General features: G+C 37.7%; 1 protein-coding gene across 2 annotated transcripts in view; it reads right to left on the bottom strand.

The window, feature by feature from the left end:
* The window catches only part of rapgef5b (Rap guanine nucleotide exchange factor (GEF) 5b), a 59,740-nt gene that overhangs the window by 30,059 nt on the left and 9,494 nt on the right, over positions 1 to 20,187 (bottom strand). Inside the window, exons 6-11 of one of the 2 annotated variants that reach the window (XM_081389191.1) lie at positions 20,038 to 20,119; positions 16,193 to 16,244; positions 14,580 to 14,650; positions 9,433 to 9,558; positions 1,157 to 1,266; positions 428 to 528 (exon numbers count right to left, since the gene is read on the bottom strand). In XM_081389191.1, the coding sequence (XP_081245317.1) occupies positions 428 to 528; positions 1,157 to 1,266; positions 9,433 to 9,558; positions 14,580 to 14,650; positions 16,193 to 16,244; positions 20,038 to 20,119 (542 nt within the window). The remainder of the gene's footprint in view (positions 1 to 427; positions 529 to 1,156; positions 1,267 to 9,432; positions 9,559 to 14,579; positions 14,651 to 16,192; positions 16,245 to 20,037; positions 20,120 to 20,187) is intronic. The other variant, XM_081389192.1, reaches the window with a different exon arrangement.

Genomic DNA, 20,187 nt, shown 5'->3' with positions numbered 1-20,187 from the left:
TTTAGTTTCAGTAATTTGTTATGTATTTTAGACCTCTCTATTATTATTATTTACTTTATTTTATTGTACTTCAATTTTAGTTTTAGTCATTGTAGTTTTATGAATGTGGCCAAGGCAACATTTAAAAACAAAATTACGTTTAAAAGGTTCAATATTTATATTTTGTTTTAGCTTTTTTCAAATTACAAAATTTTAATGGTTTATTTTAATATTTTAATTTAATTTTAATAGTTTTAGATTTAAACAGCCCTGTTTCATAATTCTATAGTGAAAAAACACTAAAACACAAGTTATATGACATATGAAATACAGTCAAGCCTGCAGATCTCCGCATACACCTGTTAGATTAGGCCTCAAAATCAGTTGAATAAGTCAGCAGAAAACATCTGTACGTGGGTCATGACTTTGATAAAAGGTGACGGCTCACCTGTCTCTCTGCTCTGGGGGCTCTTTTGCTCCTCGTCCAGCCTCAGGTGGCCCAGCAGATGCTCCAAAACCCTTTCAGGGGTGGCAGGCACGGCAGCGTACCTGTGGGAGACAGAAGAGTCACTGGAGTCTTCCTCTTCGATGGAGGACAGGGAGCGACTGCTGCACCAGCCTTCCTCCTCGCCCTCTTCCTCCGTGCCCTCCTCGTCAATATAACGGAAATACGGCACGTCGAATGTAGGCACGGTAGCTCGGTCTGTGCTGCAGCTGTTGGAGGACTCGTCCTCATCCTCGTCTTCCTCCTGTTCCACCAGAGCGGCCGGCATCAACCTGTCGTCCACGCGCGGGTCCGGGGCCACTGCACGCCTGCTGCCCATGTCCACATCGGCGCCGACTTACCACATTGACCCGGAGGAATCGAGGAGTCAAAAGCCTGACTGCGCTCTGGAGCTTCTGGTTTAAGATCCCTCAGAAGGGCTCCATAGGAAAGAGCGCACGCCAATGCAGCACATCCTCGGATGAGTGCGTGTTTGTGTGTGTGTGTGTGATTGAGCGCGTTAGAGAATGACTTCAGGGAGATGAGAGATATAAATAAAGTGACAAAGAGGCAGGGCTGGACAGATTACATGAAAGACGGAATGACAAGAGTGAGAAATGAGAGACGAGAGAGAAAGGGTGTGCACGCTCTGGAGCTCCACACGCATGTGAGAGCGGGTGTGTGGCTGCTTACCTCCCGGTCCAGGAGGAGGAGGAGGAGGGAGCTCTGGGTGACGTCGTTCTCTGAAGCACCTCGTGGCTCCTCTCTCTCTCACACACACGGACTGCTGCGTCACCGGGGGGCTGCGGGAGGGGGGAGGAGAGAACATTATCACCAGGGAGATTCCCTGTCTTCCCGTCCCTGTCTGTCTCGCTCGCCTGATTTCCATCACAATACAGTTTTAAATTAAACATCCCACATCAAATGGCGCCGTTCAATGGGTTCGTTTTATCGTGACCCAACACAATGCTGCCGTAACGCTGCTCGGCGCGAGGCTGCATTTATATTTTAATCATTTGCTCGTTTCGAAAGGTGAATTAATTCAACTGATTTAGTTATTTGATATTGCGTAATCATGAATTGCAAGCAGATTATGCTGAAATATTATGTGTGTGTGCTGAGCTGGTTTGTTGCTTGAATATATATTTATACAGTACGTACATACATCTATGCATAATGAAAACATTTGAACACAGGGATAGTCCATGCGAAAATGAAAATTCTGTCATCACTCACTCACCCTAACCATGTCTTTCTTCTGTGGAACACAAAGAAGATATTTTGAAGAATGTTGGACTAAACAGTTCATTTGTGTCCAGCAGAAGAAGAAATGCATTCAGGTTTGAAACGATATGAGAATTTTTCCATTTTTGGGTGGACTACCCCTTTAAGTCAAACTTAAAAATATATGAATATTAGAACAAAATATCAAACAAAGCATCATTTATTTTAAAGATAGCACAAACATTATCTATCTATCTATCTATCTATCTATCTATCTATCTATCTATCTATCTATCTATCTATCTATCTATCTATCTATCTCTCTATCTCTCTATCTCTCTATCTCTCTATCATCTCAATCCCATTGTCACAATGACACATAAATTCTGTTTCTCAGCTTTTATGAAATACTGTATTTATGGATGGCTGGTAAATATTCTTAATTCAACCGCCATTAGTGGGGGTTGCAAAAATGATTATAATTTGGACCCTTGAAATTTTGGATAAAATAAAACATGCCAATATGTCAAAAACTTTTGTGGCCATTGTATATGTATATGTATATGTATATGTGGACGTGTATATATGGTGCTCTGAACCAACATTCCACTGCTACTGTCCTGTAAAAGCCATGTCACTTTGCCCGGTGTGTTATCAATCTTCCAAAGATCTCTGAACACGTTGAAACACACACACACACACACACACACACACACACACACACTGAGAACAAAGCACTCAATCCATCCAATCTCCAATACTCATACATACCTACAATTCAACCTATAATTGCAAACAGAATTCACTATATCAGTGACATAAACACCTCAACAACTGTATGCAATGCTGTAAAATGTGCTCAAACTAGTGCAAACTAAACCAGCCATGCAAGACCCTCATGTACTGTCTAAATGGAAAGAAAGTTAGAGAGTTTGCATCTAATTATGTTCTGATATGAATACTTAAAAAACAGCTCTGGACTCTGACCTCAAGTAAAAGGTCTGTTTGCTGTAGTTTAGCCAGCATGTGAACTGTGTGACTCACTAGTGTGTGTAAATATGGGTGTGAGCATCTCATGCCTACCATAACACTTGTGCCAACAACATACGGACCGGGATCTTACTGTCACTCTCCGAAAAACATCCTCATTGCAGTGATGTGCATTTCAAGTTAGCAGTGCAATTAATGGATAGATCATGCAGAGTTTGTGTGTGTGTGTGTGTGTGTGTGTGTGTGTGTGTGTGTGTGTGTGCATGTTTTAATGAGCTGGTTTTCATTCTCTCTGTCCTTAGACTACAGCAAACAGCACATCAGTCAATGTGGCGCGTGTGTGCGCCCGTAATTAGGCAGACAGACAGGCTGGAAGGACCAGCACTTTTCTGCTCTAATTGCCCATTGCACTGAAACACTGAGAGACCTCCAATGATCTTGCACGAAAGAACACACACACACAAACACGGATGCATGTACACACTGCAACCCCCACACACTCTCATGACGATCAGCACAAACTGCATTTAAAAAGCCACAATCTCAGACTCATCTCCCCAGGCAGAAGTTTCTGCTTGGCTTTGGATTGGCAAAAAGCTCCATTGAGCTCCATCCAGACTGGGGGTGGACGACGACTTCGGGGGGACCTGAACGCTTTAGTAGTGACAGAGTAATATTACACAGGATCGAAATGTGGCATTTAGTGGCATTAAGATGTGCTAACGCTTTTGTGGGAAGTGAAGTGGAAACATTTAGACTGTCAGAATGGCGTCAGTGCAGGCTGGAGGCAAACTCAAATGAGCAGCGCCTGTTTGATGCAAGAATCTATTTGGATCTTCTCTTTCTACCCACAGAGTATCTATTTGCATGCATTTTTTGAAGGGGCACCAATGGCAGTCTTAGTGTATTTGATGTCCTGGGAAAGATACCACCCCCAAGCTCACTGGAAAAATGTCACCAAAATGATATTACAATGTGTTTTGCACACTACAGTTCTGAAATGAAATGTTTGGTGAGCGGTAGGGGTGTGCCGGTTTCAGAATTGGTGATGACGGTTATGACGTGAGTCAAATGTGACGGTTCGTAACATAACCGTCGTCGGGGTGGGGTGGGGTCGGGGAGGGGGGGTCGGGTTGCGACGTTAGTCTGTTATAGGACAACTTAGTTTGAATAAACGAACAGACACTGATTAGGTACTTGATCACCTAAATTAAAAAAATTAAATAAATATATGTGTAGTGTTCAATGTTGTTTAAATACGCGGATGGGGTATTATTTCATCTGCAACCGCATCACATAGGCTAACTCATCATCTGCACCAACGTTTTTTGACCAGATTTCAAAGCCACACCCGCCCGCCATCCGCTGATTGTTTTGCGGTCTATGGATGAAAAAAAGCCCTTGTCTGTTCTAGAAAGGATGCAGTAAAGGCCTACGCTGAGTTTCATTCATTTACAATGAGATGCGCTCTAGTTCACAATGCAATGCAAGTGAACGCGGCGCGCCCGCGCCTCCATGTCACGGTTATTATAGGCTATTGTCTACTATATTTGCTATATTTATTAAATACATTCAATTGGTTGATGAAACATTTATTAAAATTAAGATACAATTTGTACAAAACGAAATTCGCATTAAAGAAAGGCTTTCTACAAAGCAAAACTTAATGAAGTGGTAAAAATCATGTCTGACGATTTACAAAACAAAACTTCATTAAGTGGTAAAAACCATGTCTCCCGATTGCAAATGTTTATTGCTAATGTTTATTATTGCAAATGTTTTTCATTTGTTTCATAAATCTCATAATGATGGCACATCACTATATCATAGCTGTTATTTCTATCTCAAATGATTGGCGGTCGGTCAGGGGGTACTTGGCAAAGAATCAAATACAGTTGGAAACGACGTAGACCATTAATAACACAGACTGTTAACAATTGTTTTTAATTAGTATTTAAACATTCTCTATGATAAAAAATGTTTGTAAAAAATATTTTAATAACACGGCGGTTTTGGCGGTTATAGAGTTCTAATGACGGTGTTCAACTATAACCGTCGGTCTCACGGTTATATACTAACCGTCACACCCCTAGTGAGTGGCGCTAATATGTTAATGCTCTATCGCGTTTGAAAATATCATACCACCTATGCTAAACCCTTAACAAACTTGATAGTGTTAACAAAAGGAAACGTAAGATTAAAACACATTTGCTGAAGCAACCATGCCATTTTAGCTTGCTTCCATAAGTCTTTGAGCTCTTTTTGAGATCATACCTGAGAAAAGCCATTCTTATGGAGCAGGTTATGTGATGCAAACATCAAAATGTATTAGTTTACAAATGATGCACAATGGTAAAAGTGTTTTGAGGTCATAATATAGTATCGTTCAGGCAATATTGCCTCTAGTGTTCTGAGTTTTGCAACAACTACAAAAAATGCAAATATGCCGCAACCTTGGATTGGAATATTTTCCAGACAGATATGAAGCTACAAAACTTGTAGTCAATTTTACTAAGTAACCTAGAGAGTGAAATTGATGGTGTGTAAATGTTTTTGACTGGTTGTATGTTTTATGCTGGATTTAGTATTGTATGGTGTATAATTTTATAAGCAAACTCAGCTGCCTATCTTGACCAGGACACTCCTGTAGGAGATTTTTAATCTCAGTGAGTCTTTTCTCCTGGCTAAATAAAGGTAAATAAAAATATTACAAAAATAAAATATATGTGGCTCAGAAATTTAAGGGGGCACATGCCCTTCATTCTAAACTGACATTTCTGGGTTGAGGAACATTAATCAACAAAATAATCTCACTCGACTGGGTACTATAAATGTCATATTCCAGAAAAAAGTTATAGTGAACTTGAGAGAAACACTACGATCACACTAAAAGGTGTCCTGCTTGGCCCGCTCCATTCTGAAGTGACTGCATGCGTCATGATTAGACCTTGAAGACCAGTTCTGTGATTATACAGGGGCTGACGCAACACTTTTTCTGAGCTTCAGTCGAAAGCTACAAAAGCCAGTCACCTTGTATTGTGTATATTGCATATGATGGGGTTAGATGATTGTAATGCATTTATTTATGCCACCATTCTCAGAGACAAAAGACTGTCACAAGACAACATATTGTGTGTGACATCAGCTTGGTGGCTATCTATCTATCTATCTCCATCCGTCCTTTGCGTTGGTTTTATTTATGTTATTTTTTTGCATACTGTAATGCTAAACAATTATACTATATAATACCGGTATACTACATAAACCAATGAAAAACATGGGAATTTTTTTATTTATTTTTACGAGCACAGTTATGTAAATTGCAAATGCTTTTGTCACTGCAACACGGAGCAGAAGCCTCTGGAACAGTGCTAAGTTTATGTAAGTGTCAAAAAGACAATGTGATATTTTAAATCATTTCCTGGTCTGTTGATATTACTTTGCACAAAGGCTTCCAAAAGTCCTCCAGTAATAAACAAACAATTTTTTTTTCCCATATGCATAATTTACAGCTCCAAAGGGTTACATGGATATAGAATACGATGTATAACAAAACCAACTAGATTAAAGCAACTAAAGATGAAAAAATAAATAAAACAACAACATGTATTCCCTATTGAAAAAACATTAAATATGCATCTAGGAAACAGACCCATAATATCACAATGATAAAGACAGAATAATAATATTCAGCTTCTTTTCATGCATTAGGTTCCCTACAAATCCAACAACACAAACTAACTTGCAGACCAGAAAACAGAAAGCATATACTTTTACTTTGAAACTTTAGTTTACTCTATCCCAATCCTTTCCACAGCAAAGAGGCTCCACAAACTGTTAAAAAAAAATATTACATCACTTTGACGATGAGTGAAAGCAGAGAGCAAGCAAAATGTGTGGTATGCACTTAAAAGGGATTCTTAAACAAACAGCAGTACACTGTCATCCCTCATCCCACTGTCTCACAGCTGCCTGCTGTGCTAAGACATGCTCATGCCAAGTCCAAAGTCAACTACCTGCATAAAATATTCAGAAACCATTTTGATGCCAAAAGTAATCGGTTTCATGCCAAGTCTGATGCATAATTGTCAACATAATCTGAAAATGTCAGAATGAACTGTTCTGCATACAAACAATTAAACAATTTAATCATGAATCTGAAAAACAAACAAATAAAAAGATGGATCATAATGGTATGATATATTAGAATTGGAACTGGGAATGTTGCAGTCCAAGGCCACTCCCACCAGTCTTGCTATGGATACACTTACCGAGTCAAAAACTGCCTTGCTTTAGTAGGAAATACTTCTTAGCAAACTTTTAGTCATAATGGTGTCAAATTGTGTTGTTCCCGGGTGCAATAAGTCAAAGAGTAAATGTTTAGAGGGAGTGAGTTGTCGATCCGACTATCTGTGGGTGGGGATACAAAAATCTGGTAGTACAATCTGTGGTTTTCATGAAAGTGCAGAATGATGAATTTTGCGGCATCTGGTTATTTTTTGCTGACAAATAAACAGGAATTTCTGTCCAGGGCCCTATACCATGAAGCAAGTTTAGGTGGATAGCCAGTTATGATTATTTATTCTAATTATTTTATATGATTTATATAATTATTATACCCCTAATCCATTACACGAGCAATTTTAGTTTAACAATTATTATAAAAAATTTTGTTTAAATGAACAAATATACACAATATTAATATATAATACGATTTGGAATCGGTAGATAAAGCTTTAAAAATGACTGCATGTAAGCTAACATGTCCGAGTGTCTGTATTCCTATACATATTATCAACTACTGTATATAAACTAACTTCACAATTTTCACTTGCAATGATATAGCAAGGTATTTTCTTCTTGCAGTGTAAATGCATTTATGTACTTCATATTCTTCAATCTCTTCATCTTCGGCAGAAGAGAGAAAAGAATCTTGCTGATTCCCTCGCGAGAAGTGAATCGCAGTTTCTCTATGTTTCAAGGCATGTGATTGGCTGTTCACAACTGATGTCACACTTTCATGTGCACACGCTCCATGAACTCAGGATCAAAGCCTGAGTTGACAGAGAAAGTTGATGATCAGCGTCATGGTACCAACAAAGCCTCACTGAATTGGTTTGGAAATAAAGATGCCATGAAGCCAAACCCCCTCATGGAAGAAGAACGCTGTCGTGTTTACAATTGTGACAATTAGCGCTTATCAGGATCAGCTAAATGCTGGATTTTCAAAAGTATGTGAAGTATGTAAAGTTTGCAGCTTAAGACTCTTATTAAGTTTTGTGTAAGTTTTACACACCGGTCTGTTATTGTAGGGACATCGACATTACATTTTCACACCCCTAAACATGACGTGGAAAAAAACTAACTGTGATTGGTTGTTTTACATGTCAGTCAGGCCTTGGTCTGTGAAAGCTGCGATGGAGTCCAGACCTTCTACCGTCAGTCTGAAGGTCTGGCTATGCAAGACTTTTATGGTATAGGCCCCAGGTAATACAGAGAAAGAGTAAACATTGTTCATTTATAGTACTTTTACTAACGACATTGATTGTAACAATATGAAGAGGGTTGAAAATTGGCAAACTTGCACCTTAAATCATATGAAAATTATGTTCAATTGATCAAATGTAGAATTTAAATGGGAAAATTATTACTGAATACAGGGTGAATACAACTAATCCTGATTCCTAACAGCACAAAACTTCTGAGCTTTTTTTGAAGCTCAAAAATGACTTGGATAAAAAAGCTTTTGAATATGACAACACATTAAATTAATGTCTTAAATTAATTTTAAAGTTCCTTATCATGGTAATAGGTCAAATTAAGGACAATTCTACTTTTGTCTCATAAAGGTCAAATAAATATCTTTCCCAGAGCAGGAGTAGTGATTGGTTGCCAGCAACCTTATCGTGCTCACGTCGACTTTTCCTGTCATTGTGAGTGGCCGCCCGCCATCAGGAAGAGGCAACTGGGACTATTGTGGGATCAACCAATCAGAGACTAGCATGAGATTGGTGCCCTTTTCGGTTTTAGAAAGTCTCTCCTGAACCAGCAACAGATTTGAAAACAGATTCAATGATAAAAAGTGACATCAAACAATGACTTTTCTTTGAAATAATGATATCAATCAACTTTTAAGGGTGCTGCTTCACAAACCACAACAAAATAGTTATTAGAATATAAAATAATACCTTTTCTGAACAAATACACACACAACAAAACAACAAATTGTCAAGTACTACCAAAAGACAAAACTAAATATGCATGACATTGACTATAAATGTTTTTTTAACTATGGGCATGTTTATGCCCCCGCGGTAAAAAAGAAAAAAAGATTATTTACCATTTATAGATTTTTTTTGTTTTGTTTTGAATAGTTTTACCCTCGTCCGTCACCCAGACTTTCAATCATAAAATATAAAAATCCATTTTAAAAATTGGAATCATTATATGAAAAAAAAAAAAAAAAAAAAAAAACTGAATAGTCTAAACAAAAAGTGAAATAAACAGAAAACTTTTAAATATTACATGATTTTATTTCAACCACGACCTACAATTTCGCTACTAATAAAGTTATTTTAACAAGGATGTAGTTTTGTCAAATTAAAAGCATACAAATGATTTAATTGCATTTCATTTTTTAAAATACTAGCCCTATTCCTTTTAGTTTCCAAAAGAGCCCAGAGTTGAAAAAAGACCCTAATAATAATACTCGGTGTGTGGATTGACTGATGCATGAACGTTAGTTTGCATCTCACCTCAGCAGGCCTTTCGCTAGCTCTGAGCGGGCTGTGTAAAAGTCGGCATCCGTCCTTGGCCAGTCTCTGGACCATCTCCAACCGGCTGATATCCTCTTTATCGCGTGTACCAGCCCCGGGGCCCTGCTGCAGTGCAGGGGACACAGAAAACACATACCTCAGGCCACAGTCCCACGCCATGAGACTGCAACACAGCTCTCAAAGTCACTGAGAGTTTGACAGCCCGTCTCACTGTCTCCTCCTGTGTCTTTACTCAGGTGAGACTGAAGATGGTCACGGTAGTCCTGAGGGTTTAGTGAGCTCCAGAAACACACAACCGGTCAAGAGGAAAGCTTTAAAAAGTGAAGACTCAGAGACAGTGTTGCCTGAGGGGAAGAGCGAACCTGACTTAATTCTCTCTCTCTCTCTCTCTCTCTCTCTCTCTCTCTCTCTGTCTTACGCACATAGCCAGGGTGGGGGCGACCAGGAAACATCTGGCAGTCCCTCCAATCCTGAATAGGAAGTATCACAATCTCCAGAAAATGGGAGAAAGGCCAGCATGGGGTCTAGGGAAGGTTACTGATGGGTTTACTGATCATGTGCACTGTTTGTATATCATTTAAGTTCACAAGTGATTCATAAGGTCATGTGCTAGCAACCTGGCATCTTGCAAATATTATATGCATCAATGACAAATAAGAGTGTCAGCAGTAAAGAAAATCTTTTCAAAATCTAGTTTAAATAGCATGTACAAGTTCTTAGAAATGTACTATGTGTATTCTTGCTGGTTTCATATGATTTTGAAAAACATTTATACAATTTTCAATAACCGTTTCGATGTAATGACTAAAAATGTCAAGTGATATTACCATCAAAAAAGTAATAACATATTTTCCTTGAATACAAGATGTGATTATACACATTATTTAAAATAAAGTTTTAAATATGTTTGAATTTTTTTAGTTTTTTTTGGGGGGGGGGGGGGGGGTCACACATCATGACATTTTAGAGCTTGAACTAATCTTGGCCTTTTCATAAAAAGGTCAGATATTTTAAGAAACTTCCTGATCTTGATGCACAATCATAAGTGTCTAGCTCCTCTTTATGACATAATTTCCTTTTTTTGTCTCCTTGTTGGCTGAACCATATGACTTTGTTTTTTTGCACCAGATGACATTGTTTTTAATTGTGTTTTGACAAAAATTATCAAATATTAACAGTGCAATAGATTTGGTATTTGTTGAATTTTTTTAAGAAATAGTAAACATTATTGCCAAATTACTTTCCTTATCTTTTCAAGGTGTTTCTTTTCAGGAATTTGTATGATATTATGATATCAGGACTGTTGTATCACCCTGTCATTTTTCACTTTATTAAACACAAAATAATATATTAAAAATGTGGGTAACAAAACAGTTGATGACATTAATGCATCATGCATAGTATTAATTAACACTACTAAATAGTACTAATTAATACATTGACTTCCATAGTATGAAAAAAAAAATAAAAAAATACTATGGAATTCAATGGTGCCCCAAAACTCTTTGGTTACAAACATTCTTCAAAATATCTTTCTTTGTGTTCAGCAAAACAAAGACATAAATACAGATTTGGAACAACTTAATGGTGAGTAAATGATGACAGAATTTTCATTTTTGGGTGAACTATCCCCTTTTAGTCACACTTAATAATTAACTTCATTGAAGAAAAACGGGAAAAAAGTAAACAAATGATGGTCCTATTTCTCACATCTCATTTAACTTTTTTTACAATTAATTTTATTGTGATTTTAGTGGATATATAGAACTTATGTAGCCCCGCCCCTTTTTAGCGCTGCACTCTGTCTTCCAGTTTGTATTTCCACAGCATGAAGGTAAGATCGTTTTAAAATCTCTTGTTAAATAAAAACCGCTCGTTTTAAAATCTTCCCGGTCTACTGACATTTGTTATGACATCCATTTCAAACCCTACAATGCTCATGATAACTTTCGTTAACTCTACAATAAGTAAATCTGCTTCACCAGCAAATTACGACAGCGATGCCATAGAAATATACAGAGCTACTGCAGAAACGGAAGTTCAATCACAGAATTCTAAAGACGGCTGCACACTTGTTTCTCTGGCGCATAAGGTAAATTAAGTCAGTTCCCTTCAAAATGGCCATTAAACCACTGATCAAACAAATACAATACATCAGGAATAATCTATAAAGTTACTAATTAACGATCGGAATTTTTAGATCGTATTTGAGGATGTATCCCGTGTAGATTTCCCTCTCTATTTAGACACAATGGCAAATGCCACACATCCAGAGGAGAAACCTGTGACCTCATTCTCTGATGTAAGGGAAGGAGAGAGGAATTTGTCCTGAACACACTCAAGTATTTCCATATCAACTCAGCTGGCTATATAAGGAATCAAACCTCATGCTAGACAAATTCAGCACAAGCTGTGTCCCTCACATTCTTCAGCACTTCAGTGTAGGGATGAATATAGAAAACAATGGGCAGTTGGATTGAACTATACTAAAAGCATAAACCTGATAAGAGTGAATTACCAGAAAAAAGCCCAATGATAAGCATTTAAGATAACATATCCAATCCAACCATAACAAAACTAAAGTCTATGGGAGCTCTCAAATATGATCAGCTCTCAGATAAGACAGGAAATCACTTCATATCCATAATATATTACAACAGCAAAAGCTCACACTGCAATTCAAAACTACCAGCAGTTCTCAAATGAACCAAAATATCGTAGCACGTTCTGATAGGGTCTAACACAATGATGAGCGCTACTAATCACATAATCGTGCATTGTTAGACATGGCCTTATATTTGAAATCAAGGGTATAAGCAAGGCTTGGTTCTAACTGGACCGCGAGACACAATGGTTGGCACCATTTTACAGTTTCTACAGTTTAATTTGAGCAGCACGTCAAAACAATGGAGCGGTTCACACCACAAGTGTTTATGGTAATGATCTTTCAGCGCTATATCCTCTCATTTTTATCTGGAGCCAAACGCACACATCCAAGCTCTTTCCGTTCGCATTGCTTCTCTCTCCCGCTAAAGACGATAAAGTTGCAGATGATGCGGTTATTTTAACAACAGCAAAAAAAAATTAAAAAAAATAACCGTGAACAGCAAAATAGATTAATGCTTTTGCCAAAACACTGCAGAAAATGAGAATGCAGCAAATACTGCTGCAAATATTTGTGTCTGTCATACAGGCACTCTTTCCATTCAAATAAACAAGTTTTTTGACAGGATCTTTTTTTTCATTTAGCATTTTTAATCAGCATGTTAAGAGCATTTCATAATAAACAATCCTATAATAAGGAAAATCATTTGTAGATGGCAAGGAAAGACAACTAAAACTGACATTTTTAGTTAACTTTATATTTATTCAGTGTATATATATTATATATATATACACATATATATATATACACAGTACCAGTCAAAAGTTTGGAAATATTACTATTTTTAATGTTTTTGAAAGAAGTATCTTATGCTCATCAAGCCGGCAGTAAAAAAACAACAACAAAAAAAACAGTAATATTATGAAATATTATTACAATTTAAAATAATGGTTCTCTTTTTTAATATATTTTAAAATATAATTTATTTTTGTGATGCAAAGCTGAATTTTCATCAGCAAGTACTCCAGTCTTTGGTGTCTTATGACCCTTCAGAAATCATTCTAATATGATGATTTGATACTCAGTTATTATCAATGATGGAAACAGTTGTGCTGTTTAATATATTTTTTTGGAATACTTTTTTCAGGATTCATTAATGAGTAAAACGTTAACAGCATTTATTCATAAAAGCAGCATTTATTCAAAATAAAAACATTTCTAACAATATAAATCGTTACCATCACCTTTTATCAATTTAACGCATCCTTGTTGAATTAAAGTACTAATTTCTTAAAAAAAAAAAATAGTTATTGTTCCCAAACTTTTGAACGGTAGTGTATATTGTTACAAAAGATTTCTATTCTAAATAAATACAGTTCTTTTTAACTTTTTATTAATCAAATAATCCTGAAAAAAGTATCTCAGGTTATAAAAAAATATTAAGCAGCACAACTGTTTCCAACATTGATCATAAATCAGCATATTAGAATGATTTCTGAAGGATCATAAGACACCAAAGACTGGAGTACTTGCTGATGAAAATTCAGCTTTGCATCACAAAAATAAATTACATTTTAAAGTATATTAAAAAAGAGAACCATTATTTTAAATTGTAATAATATTTCATAATATTACTGTTTTTTGTTTTTTTGTTTTAACTGCAGGCTTGATGAGCATAAGAGACTTCTTTCAAAAACATTAAAAATAGTAATGTTTCCAAACTTTTGACTGGTATATATATATATATATATATATATATGCACACATTTAATTTTTTCTCTCTCTCTCTTACAAAGTACTACTGCTGCCCAGATGGAAATTTCTATAACTTTTCCAGTGTAAATTATGTTTTGTGTCTTGTGAAACACGTAGAGATCTAGACTGCGCACTTGTTGTTGTCGTCTTAAGACTTAGATCTAATATTGGCCAATATATTGTTTATGGGCTTCAAATAATATTGGTAAGCAGTTCATGGTTATACTAATAAATTTCAGTGTTTGATTTTAAAGACATTTCGTTTACTTTTGTATATAAACAATTTTGGTTTTGTGTTCAGGCTGCCGCTTAAAGCAAACCAGTCGAAGCAAATAATTTGCGAACCAACAGTTCACTCTGATAAGATGGTGTATATGTTATAATCTGTCCAGCACTGTTTGTCCTTGTGAAGCACTGCTATTTTGTTGTCTTGATCACAGTTTCGTCAGATGTGCTGCAGTGAACCATCAGCTATTACACCGTGCTGGAACAGCCGGGAGCCTCACAGAAAGGGACAAGGCTCTGTCCTGACACACAGTATAGAGTATCCATCTATCTCCAATCACAGGCTCTTTCTCTTTCTGCCAGTTCAAGGGCTTTCTACTGATGACTGAGCTGCGGGAAAACGGTTCTCAATCAGGGGATGTATGGACAATCCTGGGCAAGCGGGACAGCTGGTGAGCTCAGCAAAACATATATGCACACAAACATATACACACACTGTCAATGTAAAGCCAACTGCCCTGGAATCTGTTTTTCTCATTACCTTGCGCTCAGCAGGACTGGGAGATGGTCCTGGCGTGTTAGTATTGTGTTGTGGACTGCTCTCCTCCATCACTGGAAAACAAGAAATGTACAGCTGAGAATCAGTGGAGTGTGGTGCGCTGCCTGGGTTTGTACTTCTTTCTTTTTTAGCAATATAGATTCATGTTCCAGTTCATGTGGAACGTCATTCACCTTACACACACACAAACACACACACACATATAATAATAAATAAAAAAAGTAAATGTAAATAATAATTAAAAAAACATAATTTTATGGTATGTTTATAGCAAGATGATAGTAATAGTATAGCAACACTTAACATTAGGGTTAAGTTTGGTGTAGGGTTATTATCTTTTAAACCAAACTAAAGTCATTTACAAAAATAAGAAACAATATAAGAAAACCCTTAAACTTATTTTATTTCAGCTAATTGCCAAAGCAACATTTCTCATTTCTGTTTAGTTTAACTTGAAGTAATAAATATGAATAAAAACTATATAGACAGACATAAAAAAACAATAGACAATTGACAAAAACACAAAAAATTGACTAAAACTTTAAATTTGTCAAAAGATAAAATACAAAAATACAATTAAAAAGCACTACAATAGCATATCACTGATCCTAAAATAGCATTGATTCGATAATACTATAATGCATTAGCTATAATGAACAAAAACAATTTTACAACATTCATTCATTTTGGTTCATGTTATAACTTCAACGTAATACCAATATATGTCTAACATTTAAAGTTGTATAAATGAACATTAATTTATCTTTGTTCATAATAAATTTTATAACTAATAATAATGTTTATGTTTATAACTACAAAAATGTTTTGGGTTATAGTGATAACTTCCATAGCACTTACAATGGAAGTGAATCAATCAGTAAATGTTAAACCATGAACGTGTTTCAATAGTACAGGCATATTTTATTATGTTGATTTTTACTACATTGCCAATGACACAACAGAAACATTTCAAGAACTAACAATGAACAAATAATTACTGAATTTTCATTAACAAATTGAACCTAGCAAAGTGTTCCCACTTTTTCATGACCATTAGTCATTCATCCTTGGTGAATAGCACAGGTGACTGTACTGTAGCTTTAATTGTAGGTCAGTGGTCACTAAAAACCAGTTTGCTGACAAAACGGTTCATCGATTTGGACCAAAAGTGGTGCTGTCTGAATAGATGAGTTGTTTACTCTGTTTATTCTACTAATTCTACACCAGTTACGAACATTTTGCCTGTATTTCTTTCCCCCATTATTAACACCACTTTCAAATGAGACCTCAAATGAGTCTATTTCTGAAACTTTATCCACTAGTGTTGACCAGTGTTATTTAAAGTAGTGTTTTATATATATTATTCAGTATCCATTTTGATAACTGTCTTATTTTTGTACTGATTATTTCAGTCAAACAAACATTTTTACTCAGAGAAAGCATCCCAGCTGACAAGTAAAGAATATAGGCCAATACGTTTTTGTTTTTTAAAAGCTTAATAGTCAAACACAAGCAAAACACTGGAAACTGATTGTCCATGTTTATTGGAGCAATAAAACACACACTCAAACCATGTAACACAGAATAATCCTTACTTGATTTAGTCTGTGCCTTGCGAGCCAAAGCTGCACACAGTTCATTCTGCACCTATTAAAAGAGTAGATCATGGTTTAGTTACTGTTCTTTCAAATATGCAGGCATAATGGGCTCGAAACCATTTAATGCAAGCATATTTTATTATTCACAATCTGCTGCTTGGGAAGCTATTCTGTGGGTCTGTGCTTTGAAGAGATCCATAAAGCTTTGAAGCTATGAATCAACAAGTTCAGCACTAAACTTCATCTCTATTTTTTTTTTTTAAAGTTGTACTTCTCTTGATTTATGTCATACTTGGAAGTTTTTTTTTTGGCAGGGTTATAAAGGACGACTGCATTACTTATTCTTTTAGCATGACTGCCTTTGATTTCTCAACTGTAGTATTATTCCTTTGAGGATCTATACAAACTCGACTCAAATTTCAAGCGATCTATTTCTGATTTGACTGCAAACTGAGGAAGGGACTTTACATTAAAATCCCACAGCACATGGCACACTATGAATACAAATGTATCCAATCCATCAAGCATCTGAAAGAAAATCACTTCACTTATGAGGGGAAGTCCATCTGCTGTCTGACCATGGGAGTTCTGTGCATTAGTAAACCAGGTGTGCAGTGGAGAGGTTTAACTGTGCTTAGTGGCCCATTAAATCGACATGTCCTATGGGGCCATCTGATGTGGCAGCCCCTGCTCTGAGTGCACAGTCTCAGGGCTAATGTAAATGGAGCTGGACTGGGATCTATGCCACTGTGACCCCATACAGGCCAACAACAAATGATCTGCGCTAAGTAACTGTTTCCACTAATAACCTAAATAAATGAATGGTGTACATGACCAATGGTGGACATGACCACTGGCGTCATTTACGGTGGGAACATGATTGATGTCTTCCCCCATTTTCATGTGTTGGCTATTATACCCATGATTTATTTGGAGGGATGGATGGATGGACAGAGGGATAAATTGACTGATCGACGGATGGACGGATGGATGGATGGACCGATGGATGGATGGACCGATGGACAGACAGACAGAAAGACAGGAATGAATAGATGGACAAACATATGGATGGATGGATGGATGGATGGATGGATGGATAGATGGATAAACAAACAAAGACATATAAATGGATGGATAGATGGATGGATGGATGGATGGACAGATCGGCAGACATAGGGATGGATGGATGGATGGATGGACAGATCGGCAGACATAGGGATGGATGGATGGATGGATGGATGGATGGATGGATGGATGGATGGATGGATGGATGGATGGATGGATGGATGGATGGATGGATGGATGGATGGATGGATGGATGGATGGATGGATGGATGGATGGATGGATGGATGGATGGATGGATGGATGGATGGATGGATGGATGGATGGATGGATGGATGGATGGATGGATGGATGGATGGATGGATGGATGGGCAGACATAGGGATGGATGGATGGATGGATGGATGGATAAACAAACAAAGACATATAAATGGATGGATGGATGGATGGATGGATGGATGGATGGATGGACGGATAGGCAGACATAGGGATGGATGGATGGATGGATGGATGGATGGATGGATGGATGGATGGATGGATGGATGGATGGATGGATGGATGGATGGATGGATGGATGGATGGATGGATGGATGGATGGATGGATGGATGGATGGATGGATGGATGGATGGATGGATGGATGGATGGATGGATGGATAAACAAACAAAGACATATAAATGGATGGATGGATGGATGGATGGATGGATGGATGGATGGATGGATGGATGGATGGATGGATGGATGGATGGACAGATCGGCAGACATAGGGATGGATGGATGGATGGATGGATGGATAGATGGATAAACAAACAAAGACATATAAATGGATGGATAGATGGATGGATGGATGGATGGACAGATCGGCAGACATAGGGATGGATGGATGGATGGATGGACAGATCGGCAGACATAGGGATGGATGGATGGATGGATGGATGGATGGATGGATGGATGGATGGATGGATGGATGGATGGATGGATGGATGGATGGATGGATGGATGGATGGGCAGACATAGGGATGGATGGATGGATGGATAAACAAACAAAGACATATAAATGGATGGATGGATGGATGGATGGATGGATGGATGGACGGATAGGCAGACATAGGGATGGATGGATGGATGGATGGATGGATGGATGGATGGATGGATGGATGGATGGATGGATGGATGGATGGATGGATGGATGGATGGATGGATGGATGGATGGATGGATGGATGGATGGATGGATAAACAAACAAAGACATATAAATGGATGGATGGATGGATGGATGGATGGATGGATGGATGGATGGATGGATGGATGGATGGATGGATGGATGGATGGATGGATGGATGGATGGATGGATGGATGGATGGATGGATGGATGGACAGATCGGCAGACATAGGGATGGATGGATGGATGGATGGATGGATGGATGGATGGATGGACAGATAGGCAGACATATGGATGGATGGATGGATGGATGGATGGATGGATGGATGGATGGATGGATGGATGGATGGACAAATAGGCAGACATAGGGATGGATGGATGGATGGATGGATGGATGGATGGATGGATGGATGGATGGATGGATGGACGGACGGACGTACAGATGGATGGACGGATGGATGATGGATGGACACACATAAATGAATGGATGGATGGATGGATGGAGAGACAGACAGAAAGACAGGAATGAATAGATGGACAAACATATGGATGGATGATGGATGGATGGACGGACGGACGGACGGACGGACGGACAGACAGACATATGGATGGGTGGATGGACAAAAATATGGATGGATGGATGGATGGACAAAAATATGGATGGACAGATGGACAAAAATATGGATAGATGGATGGATGGAAAGATGGATGGATGGACAGACAGATAGACAGACATGTGGATGGATGGATGGATGGATGGACAGACATATGGATGGATTCAAATGATAAAAACACGAGTTTAGCCGTTATATAAAACATTTAAAACATTACAATTGGGGATGCACATTACATTGGTCATAGGTGACAAATACATTTGCAAATATATATATTTAAAAAAAACGCAAGTACTCAAGTCATCATCTTAAACTTGGCAAGCATCCGGTGAACATTGCTTCAAAATATGTTTTTGCTGGTTTTATTATTAGGTCTTGCTCTAAATCCTAAACACAACCACAAGCTACATGATACAGTATTTTACAGTACATTGATTAAGCCATCAAACTGAGCATCTCAACTGTTCAGCTGAACACAGCAATACAAAGGTGAGCATCATCAGTTCCCCAGGGTGTCCAATGCAAATGCCGACCCTCTCCGAATCTCAGGAAGTGGCCGTATATTTCTGTTGCCAAGGTGACTGCAGGTGCACTGCACAGGCCACCTTGAGTTGAGGTTCTGCAACATTACCTTGATAGCTGGAAGCTAAGCACGTGCCGCATGGACACAGTAATGTACTGATTCAGTCATTACACCAGAGCTGCTGGCTCTCAAACAGACAGAGCGCAGGTGTCAGGGTTTCTGTGCACGTGAAAATGCTCTGTACTAAACCTTTTGAGTATTGTGGTTAAAAGGGAAAGCAAGAACTGATAAGAATGTAAATGTGTACCTTGAAATGCAATGCAAGTCGCTTTGGATAAAAGCGTCTGCCAAAGCATAAATGTAAATGTAAATGTAGAAGACACAGACAAAGACAGGTTCAATAGTTGCTCGATGTATGTTTAGGCATTTCCTAAATGCAAGATTTGGAAAAAGCTCATGAGATAATGCAATAAATTGTCTTACCGTTGAGGTGAGATGCTCCAAAGCTCTCATTTGAAGAACTGGGTTACAAGCATCAGATGATTTCTCTGCATCTTCTTTACAGCTACAGAACAGCAGAAAACTCAATTTAATATGGAACCATGTTAATGGGTCAATTAAATAACATTATTT

Source organism: Scardinius erythrophthalmus, assembly GCF_964197995.2.
Source record: "Scardinius erythrophthalmus genome assembly, chromosome: 16".
In the NCBI taxonomy this organism is placed as follows: Eukaryota; Metazoa; Chordata; class Actinopteri; order Cypriniformes; family Leuciscidae; genus Scardinius; species Scardinius erythrophthalmus.
Note: the sequence above shows the minus strand (reverse complement) of the source record. Positions and strands in the feature narration are given on the sequence as shown.